This window comes from Cherax quadricarinatus, chromosome 95 (assembly GCF_038502225.1).
Source record: "Cherax quadricarinatus isolate ZL_2023a chromosome 95, ASM3850222v1, whole genome shotgun sequence".
In the NCBI taxonomy this organism is placed as follows: domain Eukaryota; kingdom Metazoa; phylum Arthropoda; class Malacostraca; order Decapoda; family Parastacidae; genus Cherax; species Cherax quadricarinatus.
The window spans coordinates 3,524,569-3,548,873 of record NC_091386.1 but is presented as its reverse complement, the minus strand read 5'-3'; the positions used below and the strand labels follow the sequence as shown (position 1 = coordinate 3,548,873).

The following is a 24,305-nucleotide window of genomic DNA, read 5'->3' as shown; positions in this document are numbered from 1 at the left end:
GAAGCTAGAATTCATACAGCGCATAAACACACAAAGTAAAGGTATAATATGATTAAAGTAGAATCCCCATATCCAGTGATTCAGTATCTGTGGTTTCATTATCCACGGTTTACTATGACCCAAAAATACCTCTTAATTTTGCATAATAATGGCCACTAAGCACAAAAGTAGAGAAGTTGTAGTTCTTCAGAGCCTAAGAGAAGCTGTGAAGTGCTTCCCATCAGTGAAAAAATGATAATTCTCCACTTATTGTGGATAATTTATGAAATAAACTTTGTAATAGGTATGCATAGGGATTATATGTAGGGTTTACTACTATCCACGGCAGGTCCTTGGAACGTATCCTGCGGATATGGGGGGGTCCTACTGTATTTTCATGACGAGGTGCTAATCCTGTACGGAGTAATGAAGAGCATAGGGCACGGGAGGTAAGCAGTTTGATCCAAGGGACAGGGGAGCTTCAGTTCCTTGAACCAACAGCCCTTCATTAAGATCAAGACATTCCTCTCTTGAAGGTAAGTAAAAGAACTGGGTAATAACCATAATTTCCTTTGTATTATTTAATATTTTATTAAAGTATATAGTCACATTTCCATTTTACAAATTTTTTTACATTAGCATATGAATTCAAAATATTTAATTAGGCTGATAATTTGCATCAAACTTAACATTAACTTTATGGATACATCTTTATAATTTTTCCTAATGAAGATAATTTGGAACAAAACTAGGCTTTCTCATTTCTGGAACATTAAATACCTCAGTCAGTAGTATACTTTATACTAATGTATATTTTTATGCAAGTTATACCAATGTATAGCTATTACATAAATAAAAACAAACATTAGCCATCTTTCAATATAAATTGTAGAAAATCATTCTCGACATCTCGTAACATGAGATCATGTACTTTAAATGAAAGTTATATACGATGTGAAATACTTATGACAGTTAATGTGGTTAGGTTTCTTGCTGTACAAAAGGGTTTGCAATCGCTTCACAACCGTCCATTGGGCAGATGAGTACGACGGCAGTCCCACGACACACAACTAAGCCCCGCTCTTTTGTATCTTCTGTCAGTTTGTATGGATCGTCTGGATCTGAAATACAAAAAATACAAAAAGGGACTTTATTCACACTAGTAACCAGACAGTTAATATACAAGGATAATCCAAAGAAGCAAAGCAATACAAAACAGTGTCCAGTAGCTCAACTAGTAGCACTCTCAGCTCACACACTGAGGTCCAGGGCTCAATCCCCAGTATAGGTGGAAAAATCAGGACGTGTTTCCTTAAGACTCCTGCTGTCCCTGTTCACCTAGCACTAAGTAGGTACCTGGGTGTTAGTGGACTAGTGGGGGTCGCATCCTGGGACAAAACTGACCTAACTTGCGGGAAATGCTCTGCATAACAAGAGGCTTTCTATATAGTAGTATGTCACTGATGTCAGCTATGGTCTGTATACCTTGTACATGTACATACTATTATTATCAAGAGGGGATCACTAAACCTGTAGCATTATACAGAGCCCGTGGGGGGGGGGGAAGAGATATCACGCTTATCTCAGGGAACTGAAGCACAGATCTAATTCCCTAGATCAAGAGCCCCTCACCAGTGTCAAGGAACCTTCCTTGAGGGGACACTGTACATATACTTGTAGAAATAATTAATATTATGATTGTTATCAATGGGGTCCTTTTTTCCCATGTAATTCACAACAGTAACACCCCAGAAATTTATTTATGGTTAGCCCTTCCAGGGAGGTTTTGTGATGCTGGGTAGGGGCTCTTGATCCAAGGGCTTATCTTCCCCTTCCATGGATCAAACTGAGGCACTGTATAACCCTTATGGGTTTAGTGCTTCCCCTATGTATAATAATAATAGTAACATAACAAGGAGAGGAAGGTTAGCTAAAAAAGCTAACCATGGGATAAAATATCTAGCAGGTGTACATTTCGTACATTAATCTTATCACGTCAGTTATTTTTACAAATACACATTTCAATTTTGGAAAAACACATTTAGAAAATAGCATCAACCTGGTATATAGAGCAATACCAACATACAATGAGCAAGGTCTCAAAACCAAAATGTTTCCCTAGTAAAATATCTTATGGGTTTTCACGTCTTGGTTGTGTCTCAGATAAGATTTCGTTCAGATTTTTAACCCCGGAGGGTTAGCCACCCAGGATAACCCAAGAAAGTCAGTGCGTCATTGAGGACTGCAACTTATTTCCATTGGGGTCCTCAATCTTGTCCCCCAGGATGCAACCCACACCAGTCGACTAACACCCAGGATGCAACCCACACCAGTCGACTAACACCCAGGTACCTACTTGCTGCTAGGTGAACAGGACAACAGGTGTAAGGAAACGTGTTGAAATGTTACCACCCTCCAGGAATCGAACCCGGGCCCTCCATGTGTGAAGCAGGAGCTTTAGCCGCCGGGCCACTGGGCTGTGGGGGCACTGACTCCAAAAACCTTCTCCAGGTGCACTTAAAATAATTTGCATCAGAGCCTCATTTTACCTCTAAGATATTCAATAGTGTTATCAAGCACAAGATTCAGCAGCTGATCGAAGCCTTTCAAGATTCCCGAAGCTTCACGGCCGCCGGAAAACTTGACTCTTATAGCCTTGTCTAAGTACTTGCTTAAATCCAGAATCGATTCCTTCCGCTTCTTGTCTTTCTGTTCTCCATCTCTGACGACTTCTCGGCGCTCTCCTCCGACCCCTTGCTGGTGGTACATAATACATTTCAATACAGAGAAAACAAACACACACACAAAGATAGAGATATAGATAGATTAGATAGAGGATTATACAGAAAAGAGAGAGACAGAGACAGAGAATAAAATTACGTAAAAGGAAGGAAATTATGGACGGTAAATGAAAGGAACTTAATATCATAAGAATGGAGGAGCACTACAATAGGCCTACTGGCCCATGCTAGGCCTGGGCTTAAAGTTTTAGCACTACCATAGGCCTACAGGCCCATGCTAGGCCAGTATTGTAACAACATTATTATTTTTATTATATTGACGGGAGAGCGCTAAACCTGTTAGGGTCATAAAGTGCTTGGAAGAATGGCACCAATTCAGGTTTGATCCAAGGAAGGGGATCACAGGTTCGATTCTTATTTCCCAGGAGGGTTGTATATAATGCTGATGAAGGGCTCTTGATCCAAGGAACCAGAGCTCTCCTCCACTTGGATTAAACAATTATTTCAAAGGTATTAGGAAGAATAACATTAATTAGAATAATTATTATGGTAGTGATTAACGCGATAATTATATTTATAATTATATTTATCTATTACATTATTATTACACATTTGTGAAATAAAAACTACAATGGAATAAAAGTAATTGTTACAACAAATTGACGAAAAATTAAACTAACTGCTGCCATGATGTTGTTGTTGGGTGGTGAAGGTTGTCAGTGTTGGAGGAGCCGCTACAACACTACCGTAATTGTTGGGTGGTGAAGGTTGTCAGTGTTGGAGGAGCCGCTACAACACTACCGTAATTGTTGGGTGGTGAAGGTTGTCAGTGTTGGAGGAGCTGCTACAACACTACCGTAATTGTTGGGTGGTGAAGGTTGTCAGTGTTGGAGGAGCCGCTACAACACTACCGTAATTGTTGGGTGGTGAAGGTTGTCAGTGTTGGAGGAGCCGCTACAACACTACCGTAATTGTTGGGTGGTGAAGGTTGTCAGTGTTGGAGGAGCCGCTACAACACTACCGTAATTGTTGGGTGGTGAAGGTTGTCAGTGTTGGAGGAGCCGCTACAACACTACCGTAATTGTTGGGTGGTGAGGGTTGTCAGTGTTGGAGGAGCCGTTACAACACTACCGTAATTGTTGGGTGGTGAAGGTTGTCAGTGTTGGAGGAGCCGCTACAACACTACCGTAATTGTTGGGTGGTGAGGGTTGTCAGTGTTGGAGGAGCCGCTACAACACTACCGTAATTGTTGGGTGGTGAGGGTTGTCAGTGTTGGAGGAGCCGCTACAACACTACCGTAATTGTTGGGTGGTGAGGGTTGTCAGTGTTGGAGGAGCCGCTACAACACTACCGTAATTGTTTGGTGATGTTGTCAGGTTGGAGGAGCCGCTACAACACTACCGTAATTGTTGGGTGGGTTGTCAGTGTTGGAGGAGCCGCTACAACACTACCGATAAAGGTTGTCAGTGTTGGAGGAGCCGCTACAACACTACCGTAATTGTTGGGTGATAAAGGTTGTCAGTGTTGGAGGAGCCGCTACAACACTACCATAATTGTTGGGTGATAAAGGTTGTCAGTGTTGGAGGAGCCGCTAACCAGACTGAGAGTCGAAGATCAAAATGAATTTTTTATGAGAGAGCCACAAAATTTGATTAACACAAGCCTATCTGATGTTATCCTGACGCCAAATGACTTTGAACAGGCGATAAATGACATGCCCATGCACTCTGCCCCAGGGCCAGACTCATGGAACTCCGTGTTCATCAAGAACTGCAAGAAGCCCCTATCACGAGCCTTTTCCATCCTATGGAGAGGGAGCATGGACACGGGGGTCGTCCCACAGTTACTAAAAACAACAGACATAGCCCCACTCCACAAAGGGGGCAGTAAAGCAACAGCAAAGAACTACAGACCAATAGCACTAACATCCCATATCATAAAAATCTTTGAAAGGGTCCTAAGAAGCAAGATCACCACCCATCTAGAAACCCATCAGTTACACAACCCAGGGCAACATGGGTTTAGAACAGGTCGCTCCTGTCTGTCTCAACTATTGGATCACTACGACAAGGTCCTAAATGCACTAGAAGACAAAAAGAATGCAGATGTAATATATACAGACTTTGCAAAAGCCTTCGACAAGTGTGACCATGGCGTAATAGCGCACAAAATGCCTGCTAAAGGAATAACAGGAAAAGTCGGTCGATGGATCTATAATTTCCTCACTAACAGAACACAGAGAGTAGTAGTCAACAGAGTAAAGTCCGAGGCAGCTACGGTGAAAAGCTCTGTTCCACAAGGCACAGTTCTCGCTCCCATCTTGTTTCTCATCTTCATATCCGACATAGACAAGGATGTCAGCCACAGCACCGTGTCTTCCTTTGCAGATGACACCCGAATCTGCATGACACTGTCCTCCATTGCAGACACTGCAAGGCTCCAGGCGGACATTGCAGACACTGCAAGGTTCCAGGCGGACACTGCAAGGCTCCAGGCGGACATTGCAGACACTGCAAGGCTCCAGGCGGACATTGCAGACACTGCAAGGTTCCAGACAGACACTGCAAGGCTCCAGGCGGACATTGCAGACACTGCAAGGCTCCAGGCGGACATTGCAGACACTGCAAGGTTCCAGACAGACACTGCAAGGCTCCAGGCGGACATTGCAGACACTGCAAGGCTCCAGGCGGACATTGCAGACACTGCAAGGTTCCAGGCGGACACTGCAAGGCTCCAGGCGGACATTGCAGACACTGCAAGGCTCCAGGCGGACATTGCAGACACTGCAAGGTTCCAGACAGACACTGCAAGGCTCCAGGCGGACATTGCAGACACTGCAAGGCTCCAGGCGGACACTGCAAGGCTCCAGGCGGACATTGCAGACACTGCAAGGTTCCAGGCGGACACTGCAAGGCTCCAGGCGGACATTGCAGACACTGCAAGGTTCCAGACAGACACTGCAAGGCTCCAGGCGGACATTGCAGACACTGCAAGGCTCCAGGCGGACATTGCAGACACTGCAAGGTTCCAGACAGACACTGCAAGGCTCCAGGCAGACATTGCAGACACTGCAAGGTTCCAGGCAGACACTGCAAGGCTCCAGGCGGACATTGCAGACACTGCAAGGTTCCAGGCAGACACTGCAAGGCTCCAGGCGGACATTGCAGACACTGCAAGGCTCCAGGCGGACATTGCAGACACTGCAAGGCTCCAGGCGGACATCAGCCAAATCTTTCAGTGGGCTGCAGAAAACAATATGAAGTTCAACGATGAGAAATTTCAATTACTCAGATATGGTAAACACGAGGAAATTAAATCTTCATCAGAGTACAAAACAAATTCTGGCCACAAAATAGAGCGAAACACCAACGTCAAAGACCTGGGAGTGATTATGTCGGAGGATCTCACCTTCAAGGACCATAACATTGTATCAATCACATCTGCTAGAAAAATGACAGGATGGATAATGAGAACCTTCAAAACTAGGGAGGCCAAGCCCATGATGACACTCTTCAGGTCACTTGTTCTATCTAGGCTGGAATATTGCTGCACACTAACAGCACCTTTCAAGGTAGGTGAAATTGCCGACCTAGAAAATGTACAGAGAACTTTCACGGCGCGCATAACGGAGATAAAACACCTCAATTATTGGGAGCGCTTGAGGTTCCTAAACCTGTATTCCCTGGAACGCAGGAGGGAGAGATACATGATTATATACACCTGGAAAATCCTAGAGGGACTAGTACCGAACTTGCACACGAAAATCACTCACTACGAAAGCAAAAGACTTGGCAGACGATGCACCATCCCCCCAATGAAAAGCAGGGGTGTCACTAGCACGTTAAGAGACCATACAATAAGTGTCAGGGGCCCGAGACTGTTCAACTGCCTCCCAGCACACATAAGGGGGATTACCAACAGACCCCTGGCAGTCTTCAAGCTGGCACTGGACAAGCACCTAAAGTCAGTTCCTGATCAGCCGGGCTGTGGCTCGTACGTTAGTTTGCGTGCAGCCAGCAGTAACAGCCTGGTTGATCAGGCTCTGATCCACCAGGAGGCCTGGTCACAGACCGGGCCGCGGGGGCGTTGACCCCCGGAACTCTCTCCAGGTAAACTCCAGGTGTTATATATTGTAACTGGTGTTACATATCGTGGGAGGTGAAGGTCTGGCTGCACACACCCAGGGTCTGGGTTCGACTCCCTGCGAGGGTTGAAATATTGGAGGTGTTACCTGTGAGTCTGGTGGTCAGGGTCTCTTGATCCAAGGAATGTGATGTATGCCATCTGGGAGTGAACTTATCCTCCCAGGTGGTGCGTGACCCCCACGGGTTGAGCGCTCCACCACGAGTAGTACTGACAGTGGTGGTGTAGCAGCACCATCTAGTGGTGGTAGCCAGAGTTAGTTAGGTCATCAGTGATGGTGTTATAGTGAAGGTCAGGTCAGTGACCAACCTCAAGGTCAGTTGTCCGTCACTGGTCGTATACGACGGATGTGCTGCTGCTCCTCCTCCTGCTGCCCCGCCGGTTTTACCGCTTCCTCACCCTCTTAATACACTTAAATAACGTAAGTATTGTCTGGTGATGTATTTGTCAGTACAACAGCAGAGTTGAGGTGTAGCTCCTGGTCCCCACCACCAGTTTGGCCACCAAATTATTAATATTTTAAGTTAATTTTCTATGGGGTCTTGGGGAGGGGGGGACCTTAATGGAGGGGTTTTGATCCGAGGAACTGGAGCTACTCCCCTTCCTCGGATCAAACAATAACTCTCACATTAGGTGTTACATAACACATAATGGTATTTTTCCATTATTGAAAAATAGAGGAAGTCTCTTGATCCAAGGAACCTGCGCCGTGTGATCCAGATACAGACTTGTTAATAAATTGTTAGTTATTAAGTTTATTTGAGAGAAATATTTATTAGAGAAAAAGTTAACTTTAACATGTTAAATATTGTTAATGTTTATATTAGTAATGTTTATATTAATGTTTATATTAGTAATGTTTATTTAAATGTTGATGGTTATAATGTGAATGTTTTGTTACAGGTGTGATAACCGAGTTGTGTGGAGATGCAGCAGCTGGAGGCGGCGTTAAAGGTGGGCGGGGCCCACTGGTAAGTTATTTCCAGGTTATAAAGTGCACTAAAGTTTGGTTACTGAAGCAGATAATAATTGTGTTAAGTAGGAAGGTGGTGGGGAGAGTATAGGCAAGATTGTAAGTAATTGTGTTAAGTAGGAAGGTGGTGGGGAGAGTATAGGCAAGATTGTAAGTAATTGTGTTAAGTAGGAAGGTGGTGGGGAGAGTATAGGCAAGATTGTAAGTAATTGTGTTAAGTAGGAAGGTGGTGGGGAGAGTATAGGCAAGATTGTAAGTGATAGTGTTAAGTAGGAAGGTGGTGGGGAGAGTATAGGCAAGATTGTAAGTGATAGTGTTAAGTAGGAAGGTGGTGGGGAGAGTATAGGCAAGATTGTAAGTAATTGTGTTAAGTAGGAAGGTGGTGGGGAGAGTATAGGCAAGATTGTAAGTAATTGATAGCAAAAGTAACTTTGTGGGAGGTATTAACTGGCTAAGAATTAATGAGGTGGTGATAAAATTAGAGAAATGGGTTGTAAAGCTTAGAACTGAAGACTGATTAGATGTTTGGAAGCTTTAGTTAGTGTAATATGGTTATTATGTAACTGATACCCAGCCTGTAAAATGGGTTGGGGAAATGTTCTGTTAGTGGGATGGATTGTTAAGGACCTGCCTAGTATGGGCCAACAGGCCTACTGCAGTGATCCTCCTTTCTTATGTTCTTATATCATGGGTCAGTTGGTAGTGACGTCAACTGAAGAACAGGGATTCGATCCCAGGCACGAGTGGACATGTTCCCTTGTATCCATTGGCAGTGTTCACATAAAGAACTGCAGCAGGCCTACTGGTCCTGAGCAGGCTTATTAGTGGTAGGGGTCGCATCCTGGGGGAGTATAAATACCCTGATAAAAATGTCATGGAACATAAAGAATACTGCAGCAGGCCTACTGGCCCGTGCGAGGCAGGTGCAAGTCTCCCACCGGCTTAAGCCAATAACCCAACCTAGTCAGGTCAGGTCACTTTCAGATAAGGAAGGACCACAGCATCAAACCTACTAGCACAACCTAGTCAGATCCAATTCTCACCCACTCGTGTATTATCTAATATATTTTTAAAAGTACACAAGGTTTTAGCCTCAATAACTGTACTCGAGAGTTTGTTCCACTCATCCACAACTCTATTACCAAACCAGTACTTTCCTATATCCTTCCTGAATCTGAATTTTTCCAACTTAAAACCATTGCTACGAGTCCTGTCTAGGCTAGATATTTTCAGCACGTTATTTACATCTCTTATTTATTCCTGTTTTCCATTTATACACCTCGATCATATCCCTTTTAATTCTACGCCTTTCTAGAGAGTGCAGATTCAGGGCCTCAGTGTATCCTCATAGGGAAGATTTCTGATACATGGGATCAACTTTGTCATTCTCCTCTGTACGTTGTCCAGAACATTTATATCCATTCTGTAATACTGTGACCAGAACTGAGCAGCATAGTCTAAATGAGGCCTAACCTCACGACTCCTGTTATAGGCCTAACCAAGGATATATAGAGTTGAACACCCTGAGGACTTCTATTATTTATACTTCTAGATATGAAGCCAAGAATTCTGTTAACTTTATTGCCAACACTAATGTACTGTTGTCTTGGTTTTAAATTACTGCTAACCAGAACTCCTAAATCTTTTTCACAATCAGTAATATTAAGATCTACATTATTTAGTTTATATGTGTCATGGTTATTTAACTGTTCAACATTTAGAACTTTGCATTTGTCAATATTAAACTGCATCTGCCACTTCTCCGACCATTGCGTCAGTCTATTTGTCTATCCTGTTTCTAAACCTACACAGCTAGAGTTTTAGCTTCATATGACGGTATAAATTTACCTTAGGCAGAATATACTGTAGCCGGAAACATCAATAATTCCTCAGAAATGTGGGATTAAGCACGTCTTCCTATTTTCAGTACAGGACCTGGACAAGTAATTTTATGCTTTGAAGCCCCCAAAAATATTTTTAGTAGTATATATAGCCTTGTGCGTTTAGCGCTTACATCTCCAGAGTCTGTATTACAGCGTCATGGGTGGGGGGGGCATTCGTTTTGAAATTGCGGTATACAGTATATATTTAGAGACTTTGTAGGCCCTCTTGATCTTACCTTGACGCCCCTTGATCTTACCTAGACCCCCTTGATCTTACCTAGACGCCCCTTGATCTTACCTAGACGCCCCTTGATCTTACCTAGACGCCCCTTGATCTTACCTAGACCCCCCTTGATCTTACCTAGACCCCCCTTGATCTTACCTAGACGCCCCTTGATCTTACCTAGACCCCCCCGATCTTATTTTCACCTCCCTTTGTGCCGCCATTGTTCTACAAATTAGCAAGGCCTATACCTGGAGTATGCTGCATAGTTGTGGTGTATATATATATAACTCTTTGTAGGTCTACAATTATTTAGTTTCTATCAAAATAACTTATAGATTTAGGCAGTGTTAAGTATGATAGGTAAAGTATATACCTGGAGAATCTGCTATATGCATTATGAATGCATATAGCAGGGGAGAGTAATCTCCCCTGAAGGCATAGATTACGTAGAACTGTTGGCCTGGGAACCCACCAACGACCTTCAGTAGCTGTCTGCAGTCTGTTATTGTACATGGTTTCCGTCGGGATGTTGGTGGGTTCCGGGTTTGGGTAGTGGTTGTGGTGGGTGTTCTACGTTTTTTATGCCTTTGGTCAAACTGTACAAAGTTAAATATTGATTCATTGACTTTACATAGTTTCATCATTTTGGGAAATTTAAGCGACGTTCAGGTTCCTATGAATATAAAAGTATTAGCGATCAGAATTGCAGTTGGTCTGATAGTTTGTAAGTTGTGAAGTGTAACACTTCTGGCAGCAGATGTTATTGATGAAAATAATGAAAACCTCGTGATCTGCTGTGGTGTTAGTCGACAGAAAGGCATCACTAACATATGATGCTGATGAGTGTAGTTAGGGGGGTGATTTAGATTGGTATTAATGAGACTAGGATTATTAACCCTACTGGGTTAGAAACCCAGAAAAATAAGAGGTAGAGAGTGGGTGGGGGGGCTTGATGACGCAGTTCTCAGGTCGTGCCCAGGATACCAGTCATAACTGGCAGGTAAGGTAGGTTATGAATACAGGCTAGCATAGTAGTGTGTTAGGAGACTGGTATACAACAGCTACAACTTCTTACATAGCCCATAGTGTTGGTTGTTAGCTTAGTTTGCTATGAGGGACATGTAGTGTTGGTTGTCCTAATGATCCTAACCACCTTCCTGTTAAATTTGGATGCCCTTCAAGGGGTACCTTTGTACTAGTGAAGGTATCTTGATGCAAAGAGTTGCAAGTACCCTCCCTCTTCCTTGGATCAAACCTGATTGACTTCAATTGACCTGTCCCCCGAGAGTTTACCGTTCCCCCCATTCAAACAATTTAGTTTACATGCGTGTACATTTACCCAAATAAAATTTTCCATAACTATATAAATATATTACCATAGGCGTTGTACACAGCTTGGGGAATGTTGGGCAATCATTCCCCAAGCTGTGTATAACATTCCCCAAGCTGTGTATAGCATTCCCCAAGCTGTGTATAACCCTTAAGGGTAATATAAGGGTTATACACAGATTGGGGAATGCTATACACAGCTTGGGGAATGTTATACACAGCTTGGGGAATGTTATACACAGCTTGGGGAATGATTGTCTACATATACAGTTATGGGAAATTTTACTAGATCTTACCTAGACCCCCCTTGATCTTACCTAGACCCCCTTGATCTTACCTAGACCCCCCTTGATCTTGCCTAGACCCCCCTTGATCTTACCTAGACCCCCCTTGATCTTACCTAGACCCCCTTGATCTTACCTAGACCCCTCTTGATCTTACCTAGACCCCTCTTGATCTTACCTAGACCCCCTTGATCTTACCTAGACCCCCTTGATCTTACCTAGACCCCTCTTGATCTTACCTAGACCCCTCTTGATCTTACCTAGACCCCTCTTGATCTTACCTAGGCCCCTCTTGATCTTACCTAGACCTCCCTTGATCTTACCTAGACCCCCTTGATCTTACCTAGACCCCCCTTGATCTTACCTGGACCCTCTTGATCTTGCCTAGACCCCTCTTGATCTTACCTAGACCCCCTTGAGCTTATCTAGACCCCCTTGATCTTACCTAGACCCCCTTTGATCTTACCTAGAACCCCGTTAATCTTAGACCCTCCTTGCTCTTACCTAAACCCCATTGATCTTACCTAGACCCCCTTGATCTTACCTAGACCCCCCTTGATCTTACCTAGACCCCCCTTGACCTTACCTAGAACCCCGTTAATCTTACTCAGACCCCCCTTGCTCTTACCCAGACCACATTGATCTTACCTAGACTCCCCTTGATCTTACCTAGACTCCCCTTGATCTTACCTAGACTCCCCTTGATCTTACCTAGACTCCCCTTGATCTTACCTAGACTCCCCTTGATCTTACCTAGACTCCCCCCCTTGATCTTACCCAGACCCCCTTGATCTTATTTTCACCTCCCTTTGTGCCGCCATTGTTCTACAAATTAGCAAGGCCTATACCTGGAGTATGCTGCATAGTTGTGGTGTGTATATATATATATATATATATATATATATATATATATATATATATATATATATATATAAACTCTTTGTAGGTCTACAATTATTTAGTTTCTATCAAATAATTTATAGATTTAGGCAGTGTTAAGTATGATAGGTAAAGTATATACCTGGAGAATCTGCTATATGCATTATGAATGCATATAGCAGGGGAGAGTAATCTCCCCTGAAGGCATAGATTACGTAGAACTGTTGGCCTGGGAACCCACCAACGACCTTCAGTAGCTGTCTGCAGTCTGTTATTGTACATGGTTTCCGTCGGGATGTTGGTGGGTTCCGGGTTTGGGTAGTGGTTGTGGTGGGTGTTCTACGTTTTTTATGCCTTTGGTCAAACTGTACAAAGTTAAATATTGATTCATTGACTTTACATAGTTTCATCATTTTGGGAAATTTAAGCGACGTTCAGGTTCCTATGAATATAAAAGTATTAGCGATCAGAATTGCAGTTGGTCTGATAGTTTGTAAGTTGTGAAGTGTAACACTTCTGGCAGCATATGTTATTTTCATCAATAATGAAAACCTCGTGATCTGCTGTGGTGTTAGTCGACAGAAAGGCATCACTAACATATGATGCTGATGAGTGTAGTTAGGGGGGTGATTTAGATTGGTATTAATGAGACTAGGATTATTAACCCTACTGGGTTAGAAACCCAGAAAAATAAGAGGTAGAGAGTGGGGGGGGGGCTTGGTGGCGCAGGTCTCAGGTCGTGCCCAGGATACCAGTCATAACTGGCAGGTAAGGTAGGTTATGAATACAGGCTAGCATAGTAGTGTGTTAGGAGACTGGTATACAACAGCTACAACTTCTTACATAACCCGTAGTGTTGGTTGTTAGCTTAGGTTGCTATGAGGGACATGTAGTGTTGGTTGTCCTAATGATCCTAACCACCTTCCTGTTAAATTTGGATGCCCTTCAAGGGGTACCTTTGTACTAGTGAAGGTATCTTGATGCAAAGAGTTGCAAGTACCCTCCCTCTTCCTTGGATCAAACTTGATTGACTTCAATTGACCTGTCCCCCGAGAGTGTACCGTTCCCCCCATTCAAACAATTTAGTTTACATGCGTGTACATTTACCCAAATAAAATTCCCCATAACTATATAAATATATTACCATAGGCGTTGTACACAGCTTGGGGAATGTTGGGCAATCATTCCCCAAGCTGTGTATAGCATTCCCCAAGCTGTGTATAACCCTTAAGGGTAATACGTCTACATATACAGTTATGGGAAATTTTATTAGATCTTACCTAGACCCCCCTTGATCTTACCTAGACCCCCCTTGATCTTACCTAGACCCCTTTGATCTTACCTAGACCCCCTTGATCTTACCTAGACCCTTGATCTTACCTAGACCCCCCTTGATCTTACCTAGACCCCCCTTGATCTTACCTAGAACCCCATTAATCTTACTCAGACCCCCCTTGCTCTTACCCAGAACCCTTGATCTTACCTAGACCCCCCTTAATCTTACTCAGACCCCCCTTGCTCTTACCCAGACCCCCTTGATCTTATTTTCACCTCCCTTTGTGCCGCCATTGTTCTACAAATTACCAAGGCCTATACCTGGAGTATGCTGCATAGTTGTGGTGTATATATATATAACTCTTTGTAGGTCTACAATTATTTAGTTTCTATCAAAATAACTTATAGATTTAGGCAGTGTTAAGTATGATAGGTAAAGTATATACCTGGAGAATCTGCTATATGCATTATGAATGCATATAGCAGGGGAGAGTAATCTCCCCTGAAGGCATAGATTACGTAGAACTGTTGGCCTGGGAACCCACCAACGACCTTCAGTAGCTGTCTGCAGTCTGTTATTGTACATGGTTTCCGTCGGGATGTTGGTGGGTTCCGGGTTTGGGTAGTGGTTGTGGTGGGTGTTCTACGTTTTTTATGCCTTTGGTCAAACTGTACAAAGTTAAATATTGATTCATTGACTTGAAATTGTGTAAACATTTTGGGAAATTTAAGCGACGTTCAGGTTCCTATGAATATAAAAGTATTAGCGATCAGAATTGCAGTTGGTCTGAAGTTTGTAAGTTGTGAAGTGTAACACTTCTGGCAGCAGATGTTATTGATGAAAATAATGAAAACCTCGTGATCTGCTGTGGTGTTAGTCGACAGAAAGGCATCACTAACATATGATGCTGATGAGTGTAGTTAGGGGGGTGATTTAGATTGGTATTAATGAGACTAGGATTATTAACCCTACTGGGTTAGAAACCCAGAAAAATAAGAGGTAGAGAGTGGGTGGGGGGGCTTGATGACGCAGTTCTCAGGTCGTGCCCAGGATACCAGTCATAACTGGCAGGTAAGGTAGGTTATGAATACAGGCTAGCATAGTAGTGTGTTAGGAGACTGGTATACAACAGCTACAACTTCTTAGATAACCCGTAGTGTTGGTTGTTAGCTTAGTTTGCTATGAGGGACATGTAGTGTTGGTTGTCCTAATGATCCTAACTACCTTCCTGTTAAATTTGGATGCCCTTCAAGGGGTACCTTTGTACTAGTGAAGGTATCTTGATGCAAAGAGTTGCATGTACCCTCCCTCTTCCTTGGATCAAACCTGATTGACTTCAATTGACCTGTCCCCCGAGAGTTTACCGTTCCCCCCATTCAAACAATTTAGTTTACATGCGTGTACATTTACCCAAATAAAATTTCCCATAACTATATAAATATATTACCATAGGCGTTGTACACAGCTTGGGGAATGTTGGGCAATCATTCCCCAAGCTGTGTATAACATTCCCCAAGCTGTGTATAGCATTCCCCAAGCTGTGTATAACCCTTAAGGGTAATACGTCTACATATACAGTTATGGGAAATTTTATTAGATCTTACCTAGACCCCCCTTGATCTTACCTAGACCCCCTTGATCTTACCTAGACCCCCCTTGATCTTGCCTAGACCCCCCTTGATCTTGCCTAGACCCCCCTTGATCTTGCCTAGACCCCCTTTGATCTTACCTAGACCCCCCTTGATCTTGCCTAGACCCCCCTTGATCTTGCCTAGACCCCCCTTGATCTTACCTAGACCCCCTTGATCTTACCTAGACTCCCCATGATCTTACCTAGACCCCCCTTGATCTTACCTAGACCCCCCTTGATCTTATCTAGACCCCCCTTTGATCTTACCTAGACCCCCTTTGATCTTACCTAGACCCCCCTTGATCTTACCTAGACCCCCCTTGATCTTACCTAGACCCCCCTTGACCTTACCTAGAACCCCGTTAATCTTACTCAGACCCCCCTTGCTCTTACCCAGAACCCATTGATCTTACCTAGACTCCCCTTGATCTTGCCTAGACCCCCCTTGATCTTACCTAGACCCCCCTTGACCTTACCTAGACCCCCGTTAATCTTACTCAGACCCCCCTTGCTCTTACCCAGAACCCATTGATCTTACCTAGACCCCCCTTGATCTTACCTAGACCCCCCTTGCTCTTACCCAGACCCCCTTGATCTTATTTTCACCTCCCTTTGTGCCGCCATTGTTCTACAAATTAGCAAGGCCTATACCTGGAGTATGCTGCATAGTTGTGGTGTATATATATATATATATATATATATATATATATATATATATATATATAACTCTTTGTAGGTCTACAATTATTTAGTTTCTATCAAAATAATTTATAGATTTAGGCAGTGTTAAGTATGATAGGTAAAGTATATACCTGGAGAATCTGCTATATGCATTATGAATGCATATAGCAGGGGAGAGTAATCTCCCCTGAAGGCATAGATTACGTAGAACTGTTGGCCTGGGAACCCACCAACGACCTTCAGTAGCTGTCTGCAGTCTGTTATTGTACATGGTTTCCGTCGGGATGTTGGTGGGTTCCGGGTTTGGGTAGTGGTTGTGGTGGGTGTTCTACGTTTTTTATGCCTTTGGTCAAACTGTACAAAGTTAAATATTGATTCATTGACTTTACACAGTTTCATCATTTTGGGAAATTTAAGCGATGTTCAGGTTCCTATGAATATAAAAGTATTAGTGATCAGAATTGCAGTTGGTCTGAAGTTTAAGTTGTGAAGTGTAACACTTCTGGCAGCAGATGTTATTGATGAAAATAATGAAAACCTCGTGATCTGCTGTGGTGTTAGTCGACAGAAAGGCTTCACTAACATACGATGCTGATGAGTGTAGTTAGGGGGGTGATTTAGATTGGTATTAATGAGACTAGGATTATTAACCCCTACTGGGTTAGAAACCCAGAAAAATAAGAGGTAGAGAGTGGGTGGGGGGGCTTGATGACGCAGTTCTCAGGTCGTGCCCAGGATACCAGTCATAACTGGCAGGTAAGGTAGGTTATGAATACAGGCTAGCATAGTAGTGTGTTAGGAGACTGGTATACAACAGCTACAACTTCTTAGATAACCCGTAGTGTTGGTTGTTAGCTTAGTTTGCTATGAGGGACATGTAGTGTTGGTTGTCCTAATGATCCTAACTACCTTCCTGTTAAATTTGGATGCCCTTCAAGGGGTACCTTTGTACTAGTGAAGGTATCTTGATGCAAAGAGTTGCAAGTACCCTCCCTCTTCCTTGGATCAAACCTGATTGACTTCAATTGGCCTGTTCCCCGAGAGTTTACCGTTCCCCCCATTCAAACAATTTAGTTTACATGCGTGTACATTTACCCAAATAAAATTTCCCATAACTATATAAATATATTACCATAGGCGTTGTACACAGCTTGGGGAATGTTGGGCAATCATTCCCCAAGCTGTGTATAGCATTCCCCAAGCTGTGTATAACATTCCCCAAGCTGTGTATAACATTCCCCAAGCTGTGTATAGCATTCCCCAAGCTGTGTATAACCCTTAAGGGTAATACGTCTACATATACAGTTATGGGAAATTTTATTTGATCTTACCTAGACCCCCTTGATCTTACCTAGACCCCCTTGATCTTACCTAGACCCCCTTGATCTTACCTAGACCCCCTTGATCTTACCTAGACCCCCTTGATCTTACCTAGACCCCCCTTGATCTTACCTAGACCCCCCTTGATCTTACCTAGACCCCCCATGATCTTACCTAGACCCCCCTTGATCTTACCTAGACCCCCCTTGATCTTACCTAGACCCCCCTTGATCTTACCTAGACCCCCCTTGATCTTACCTAGACCCCCCTTGATCTTACCTAGACCCCCCTTGACCTTACCTAGACCCCCGTTAATCTTACTCAGACCCCCTTGATCTTATTTTCACCTCCCTTTGTGCCGCCATTGTTCTACAAATTACCAAGGCCTATACCTGGAGTATGCTGCATAGTTGTGGTGTATATATAACTCTTTGTAGGTCTACAATTATTTAGTTTCTATCAAAATAACTTATAGATTTAGGCAGTGTTAAGTATGATAGGTAAAGTATATACCTGGAGAATCTGCTATATGCATTATGAATGCATATAGCAGGGGAGAGTAATCTCCCCTGAAGGCATAGATTACGTAGAACTGTTGGCCTGGGAACCCACCAACGACCTTCAGTAGCTGTCTGCAGTCTGTTATTGTACATGGTTTCCGTCGGGATGTTGGTGGGTTCCGGGTTTGGGTAGTGGTTGTGGTGGGTGTTCTACGTTTTTTATGCCTTTGGTCAAACTGTACAAAGTTAAATATTGATTCATTGACTTGAAATTGTGTAAACATTTTGGGAAATTTAAGCGACGTTCAGGTTCCTATGAATATAAAAGTATTAGCGATCAGAATTGCAGTTGGTCTGATAGTTTGTAAGTTGTGAAGTGTAACACTTCTGGCAGCAGATGTTATTGATGAAAATAATGAAAACCTCGTGATCTGCTGTGGTGTTAGTCGACAGAAAGGCTGCACTAACATATGATGCTGATGAGTGTAGTTAGGGGGGTGATTTAGATTGGTATTAATGAGACTAGGATTATTAACCCTACTGGGTTAGAAACCCAGAAAAATAAGAGGTAGAGAGTGGAGGGGGGGCTTGGTGACGCAGTTCTCAGGTCGTGCCCAGGATACCAGTCATAAGTGGCAGATAAGATACGTTATGAATACAGGCTAGCATAGTAGTGTTAGGAGACTGGTATACAACAGAGCTACAACTTCTTACATAACCCGTAGCTTAGCAAACTAACAACCAACACTACATGTCCCTCATAGCAAACTATGAGGGACACGTAGTGTTGGTTGTGTTAATGATCCTAACTACCTTCATGTTAAATTTGGATGCCCTTTAAGGGGCGTCTTTGTATCAAGATGCAACTGTTTGTACTGTGAATGATCCAAGGAAGGGGGAGGGTACTTACAATCAGGTTTGACTTTCGTTGACCTGTCCCCCGAGAGTTTACCCCTCCCCCCCATTGTTTGAATGGGGGGGAGGGGTAAACTCTCGGGGGACAGGTCAATGAAAGTCGATAGCGTAGATTTTTTTTTTCCAGTTAGACGCCTGTATTTAAGGAATGTTAGGACCAGGTATCTGTTACTGGTGAAGCTGGAGGTGCTGTCCTGGGAGACAGAAATGGTGAAGCTGGAGATACTGTCCTGGGAGACAGAAATGGTGAAGCTGGAGGTGCTGTCCTGGGAGACAGAAATGGTGAAGCTGGAGATACTGTCCTGGGAGACAGTAATGGTGAAGCTGGAGGTGCTGTCCTGGGAGACAGAAATGGTGAAGCTGGAGATACTGTCCTGGGAGACAGAAATGGTGAAGCTGGAGATATTGTCCAGGGAGTCGGGAATTATACGCAGGAAGGAATACATATAAATGACCTCATAGGGGACAGGAGCCATAGTAGGGAAACAAGTGTAGTCAAAGATAAGATAAAACCAATATTGCAAACTAGAAATACCGCAGGAAATAGCAAACAAGAGGACTCCAATAGCAATAGTGAGGAAAAATTACCAAAAACAACTGGTGGGAGCTCCATTGTTGGTGCTAGGGAGGATAGAAGTAAGACAGGGAAACATGCACCAACAGGGAATACAGTCACAGAAACCCAAGGCAAGCGGAAACCAAGACTGTGCACATACTATGCACTTGGTATCTGCTGGCATGGGAAATCTGGAAAAACAGATGGGACATGCAACTATGACCACCCTAGAAAATGCCATGCCCATATGAAAACAGGAAAATGCAAACTCCCTTCCTGTAAGCTTTTTCACCCTGAAATGTGTACCTCTTCAGTACAGGAAAGACTGTGCTATAACTTAAATTGCCAGGCATACCATCTAAAGGGGACAAAAAGATACAAAACATCCAGGCCAGGGGAAAACCTGGGTAGCCACAGCCACTCAAGAGGGAGAGGTTTTTTAGTGCCAGGAAGGAAAAAAAACTGGCAGGAAATGGCAGAAATCGTACACCAAATCCAGTCATTCCTGGAGTGGAACCACAGTCGATGGCCTCCACTCCAAACCAACAGATACAGATACTAATGCCGAAAAAAAAATCCCCCCCCAGTACCAACAATACCACCAGTCCGATAACATTCTTCTTTGCAAATATACAGGGTCTAAAGCCAGCTACAAACAACAAAATACCTTTCATCCGTGGACTGCTTGCAGAGGCAAAGGCAATGTTCGCGGCTTTCACTGAGACCCACATAAAGGATCACTTGGACAACGAAGTATGGATCCCAGGTTACAACCTATACAGATGTGACAGAGTGAACAGGCAAAAGGGGGGGGTTGGCCTGTACATTGCAGAGTCACTTGTTTGCACAGAACTGCTTAATGCCTCAAATGACGTAGTGGAAGTTTTAGCAGTAAAGGTCGAGAACCAAAACCTAGTCATTGTGGTAGTCTACAAGCCTCCGGATGCAACATCCCAGCAATTCCAGGAACAGCTGTTAAAAATTGACCACTGTCTGGAAAATCTTCCAGCTCCTGCACCCAACATCTTGCTCCTGGGGGATTTCAACTTAAGGCACCTAAAATGGAGGAATATAGCAAATAATATTGTTGCAGAAAAAACACCAGGAGGCAGCTCTGATGAAAACTCACACTCACACGAGCTTTTAAATCTCTGCACAAAATTCAATTTAAACCAGCAAATAATAGAGCCTACAAGACTGGAGAATACACTAGACCTCATCTTCACTAACAATGATGATCTGATAAGAAATGTCACCATATCAAAAACAATATACTCAGATCACAACATAATTGAGGTTCAGACATGTATGCATGGAGCCCCAGACCGACAAAATGAGACTAGTCATGAGGGAGCATTCACCAAATTCAACTTCAATAACAAAAACATAAAGTGGGACCAAGTAAACCAAGTCCTAACCGATATAAGCTGGGAAGATATACTAAGCAACACAGACCCAAACTTATGCCTAGAACAGATTAACTCGGTGGCACTCGATGTATGCACAAGGCTTATTCCTCTAAGAAAAAGGAGGAGTAGATGTAAAATAGAAAGAGACAGGCGCTCCCTTTACAGGCGACGGAAAAGAATAACAGAGCGGCTAAAAGAGGTCAATATATCTGAAATGCGCAGGGAGACACTGGTCAGAGAAATAGCAAGCATCGAACTTAAGCTAAAAGAATCCTTTAGGAGTCAGGAATCGCGGGAAGAACTAAAAGCCATAAATGAAATCGAAAGAAACCCAAAGTATTTCTTCTCCTATGCCAAATCAAAATCGAGAACAACGTCCAGTATTGGGCCCCTACTTAAACAAGATGGGTCCTACACAGATGACAGCAAGGAAATGAGTGAGCTACTCAAGTCCCAATATGACTCAGTTTTTAGCAAGCCGCTAACCAGACTGAGAGTCGAAGACCAAAATGAATTTTTTATGAGAGAGCCACAAAATTTGACTAACACAAGCCTATCCGATGTTATCCTGACGCCAAATGACTTCGAACAGGCGATAAATGACATGCCCATGCACTCTGCCCCAGGGCCAGACTCATGGAACTCTGTGTTCATCAAGAACTGCAAGAAGCCCCTATCACGAGCCTTTTCCATCCTATGGAGAGGGAGCATGGACACGGGGGTCGTCCCTCAGTTACTAAAAACAACAGACATAGCCCCACTCCACAAAGGGGGCAGTAAAGCAACAGCAAAGAACTACAGACCAATAGCACTAACATCCCATATCATAAAAATCTTTGAAAGGGTCCTAAGAAGCAAGATCACCACCCATCTAGAAACCCATCAGTTACACAACCCAGGGCAACATGGGTTTAGAACAGGTCGCTCCTGTCTGTCTCAACTACTGGATCACTACGACAAGGTCCTAAATGCACTAGAAGACAAAAAGAATGCAGATGTAATATATACAGACTTTGCAAAAGCCTTCGACAAGTGTGACCATGGCGTAATAGCGCACAAAATGCGCGCTAAAGGAATAACAGGAAAAGTCGGTCGATGGATCTATAATTTCCTCACTAACAGAACACAGAGAGTAGTCGTCAACAGAGTAAAGTCCGAGGCAGCTACGGTGAAAAGCTCTGTCCCACAAGGCACAGTACTAGCTCCCATCTTGTTCCTCATCCTCATATCCGACATAGACAAGGATGTCAGCCACAGCACCGTGTCTTCCTTTGCAGATGACACCCGAATCTGCATGACAGTGTCTTCCATTGCAGACACTGCAAGGCTCCAGGCGGACATCAACCAAATCTTTCAGTGGGCTGCAGAAAACAATATGAAGTTCAACGATGAGAAATTTCAATTACTCAGATATGGTAAACATGAGGAAATTAAATCTTCATCAGAGTACAAAACAAATTCTGGCCACAAAATAGAGCGAAACACCAACGTCAAAGACCTAGGAGTGATTATGTCGGAGGATCTCACCTTCAAGGACCATAACTTTGTATCAATCGCATCTGCTAGAAAAATGACAGGATGGATAATGAGAACCTTCAAAACTAGGGAGGCCAAGCCCATGATGACACTCTTCAGGTCACTTGTTCTATCTAGGCTGGAATATTGCTGCACTCTAACAGCACCTTTCAAGGCAGGTGAAATTGCCGACCTAGAAAATGTACAGAGAACTTTCACGGCGCGCATAACGGAGATAAAACACCTCAATTACTGGGAGCGCTTGAGGTTTCTAAACCTGTATTCCCTGGAACGCAGGAGGGAGAGATACATGATTATATACACCTGGAAAATCCTAGAGGGACTAGTACCAAACTTGCACACGAAAATCACTCACTACGAAAGCAAAAGACTTGGCAGACGATGCACCATCCCCCCAATGAAAAGCAGGGGTGTCACTAGCACGTTAAGAGACCATACAATAAGTGTCAGGGGCCCGAGACTGTTCAACTGCCTCCCAGCACACATAAGGGGGATTACCAACAGACCCCTGGCAGTCTTCAAGCTGGCACTGGACAAGCACCTAAAGACAGTTCCTGATCAGCCGGGCTGTGGCTCGTACGTTGGTTTGCGTGCAGCCAGCAGCAACAGCCTGGTTGATCAGGCGCTGATCCACCAGGAGGCCTGGTCACAGACCGGGCCGCGGGGGCGTTGACCCCCGAAACTCTCTCCAGGTAAACTCCAGGTACAGTGTAAACTTTTGTCAGGATTTGTTTAATTGCAGGACAGAGGTAATCGCGTGTTGTCTGCAGTGTACTAATAGCCTGTGTTAGAAGACTTTTGTACAAGACTTTCCACTGCCCAACGTCGCAACGCTGACCTCCCTGATAAACGCCAGGTCATGAAATTTAAAAATATAATATACCTCAAACTATTAATAATGGCAGTGTTGAGGCTGTCCGCCTCAGTGTTACTATTGTTAATAGGGTTGGGGTAGGTATATTTTTTTTTTTCCCCGAGCTTAAAGCTCCCGAATTGTGTGAATGTTGTCTCCTGCTGACAAATACAGCAGTTGATTGAGGCTTAATAAATTATTATTTTGTGTTCCTTGAACACATTTGTGTGTGTGTTCCTTTAACTTTAGCTGTGATAAAATTATCTTTAATCTTAAGTTCATCAAATCTTGTAGGTTGAAGAATCTGCGTGCTGTGAGCAGCTGCTATGTGGTGAAGACAGTGTTGTGGGCAGCTGCTGTGTAGTGAAGACCGTGCTGTGAGCAGCTGCTGTGTGGTGAAGACCGTGCTGTGGGCAGCTGCTGTGTAGTGAAGACCGTGCTGTGGGCAGCTGCTGTGTGAAGACCGTGCTGTGGGCAGCTGCTGTGTGGTGAAGACCGTGCTGTGAGCAGCTGCTGTGTAGTGAAGACCGTGCTGTGAGCAGCTGCTGTGTAGTGAAGACCGTGCTGTGAGCAGCTGCTGTGTGGTGAAGACCGTGCTGTGAGCAGCTGCTGTGTGGTGAAGACCGTGCTGTGGGCAGCTGCTGTGTAGTGAAGACCGTGCTGTGGGCAGCTGCTGTGTAGTGAAGACCGTGCTGTGGGCAGCTGCTGTGTAGTGAAGACCGTGCTGTGGGCAGCTGCTGTGTGGTGAAGACCGTGCTGTGGGCAGCTGCTGTGTGGTGAAGACCGTGCTGTGAGCAGCTGCTGTGTGGTGAAGACCGTGCTGTGAGCAGCTGCTGTGTGGTGAAGACCGTGCTGTGAGCAGCTGCTGTGTGGTGAAGACCGTGCTGTGAGCAGCTGCTGTGTGGTGAAGACCGTGCTGTGAGCAGCTGCTGTGTGGTGAAGACCGTGCTGTGAGCAGCTGCTGTGTGGTGAAGACCGTGCTGTGAGCAGCTGCTGTGTAGTGAAGACAGTGTTGTGAGCAGCTGCTGTGTGGTGAAGACCGTGCTGTGGGCAGCTGCTGTGTGGTGAAGACCGTGCTGTGAGCAGCTGCTGTGTGGTGAAGACCGTGCTGTGAGCAGCTGCTGTGTGGTGAAGACCGTGCTGTGAGCAGCTGCTGTGTGGTGAAGACCGTGCTGTGAGCAGCTGCTGTGTG

At 44.1% G+C, this 24,305-nt stretch overlaps 1 protein-coding gene and 1 long non-coding RNA gene across 2 annotated transcripts; one reads left to right on the top strand and one right to left on the bottom strand.

Annotated features, from left to right (window-relative positions):
* Nucleotides 1-533: 533 nt before the first annotated feature.
* LSm7 (U6 snRNA-associated Sm-like protein LSm7) lies at nt 534-3,560 on the bottom strand. The gene is made up of 3 exons (XM_053798771.2): nt 3,401-3,560; nt 2,529-2,736; nt 534-1,100 (listed from the first exon to the last, which is right to left on the bottom strand). Exons 1-3 carry the CDS (start codon nt 3,407-3,409, stop codon nt 961-963), a joined length of 357 nt encoding a protein of 118 aa, XP_053654746.1. The 5' UTR covers nt 3,410-3,560; the 3' UTR covers nt 534-960.
* Nucleotides 3,561-6,889: 3,329 nt separating this feature from the next.
* Nucleotides 6,890-23,870, top strand: LOC128703903 (uncharacterized). The gene is made up of 3 exons (XR_011394682.1): nt 6,890-7,284; nt 7,767-7,834; nt 23,408-23,870. It is a non-coding gene; the product is annotated as an uncharacterized lncRNA (long non-coding RNA).
* The last annotated feature ends 435 nt before the right edge of the window (nt 23,871-24,305 follow it).

Excerpts from the sequence above, each read along its gene's own strand:
- LSm7 (XM_053798771.2), bottom strand. Across the intron at positions 1,101-2,528 it reads CACTATTGAATATCTTAGAG|ATCCAGACGATCCATACAAA; the intron begins GTAAAATGAGGC and ends TTTGTATTTCAG.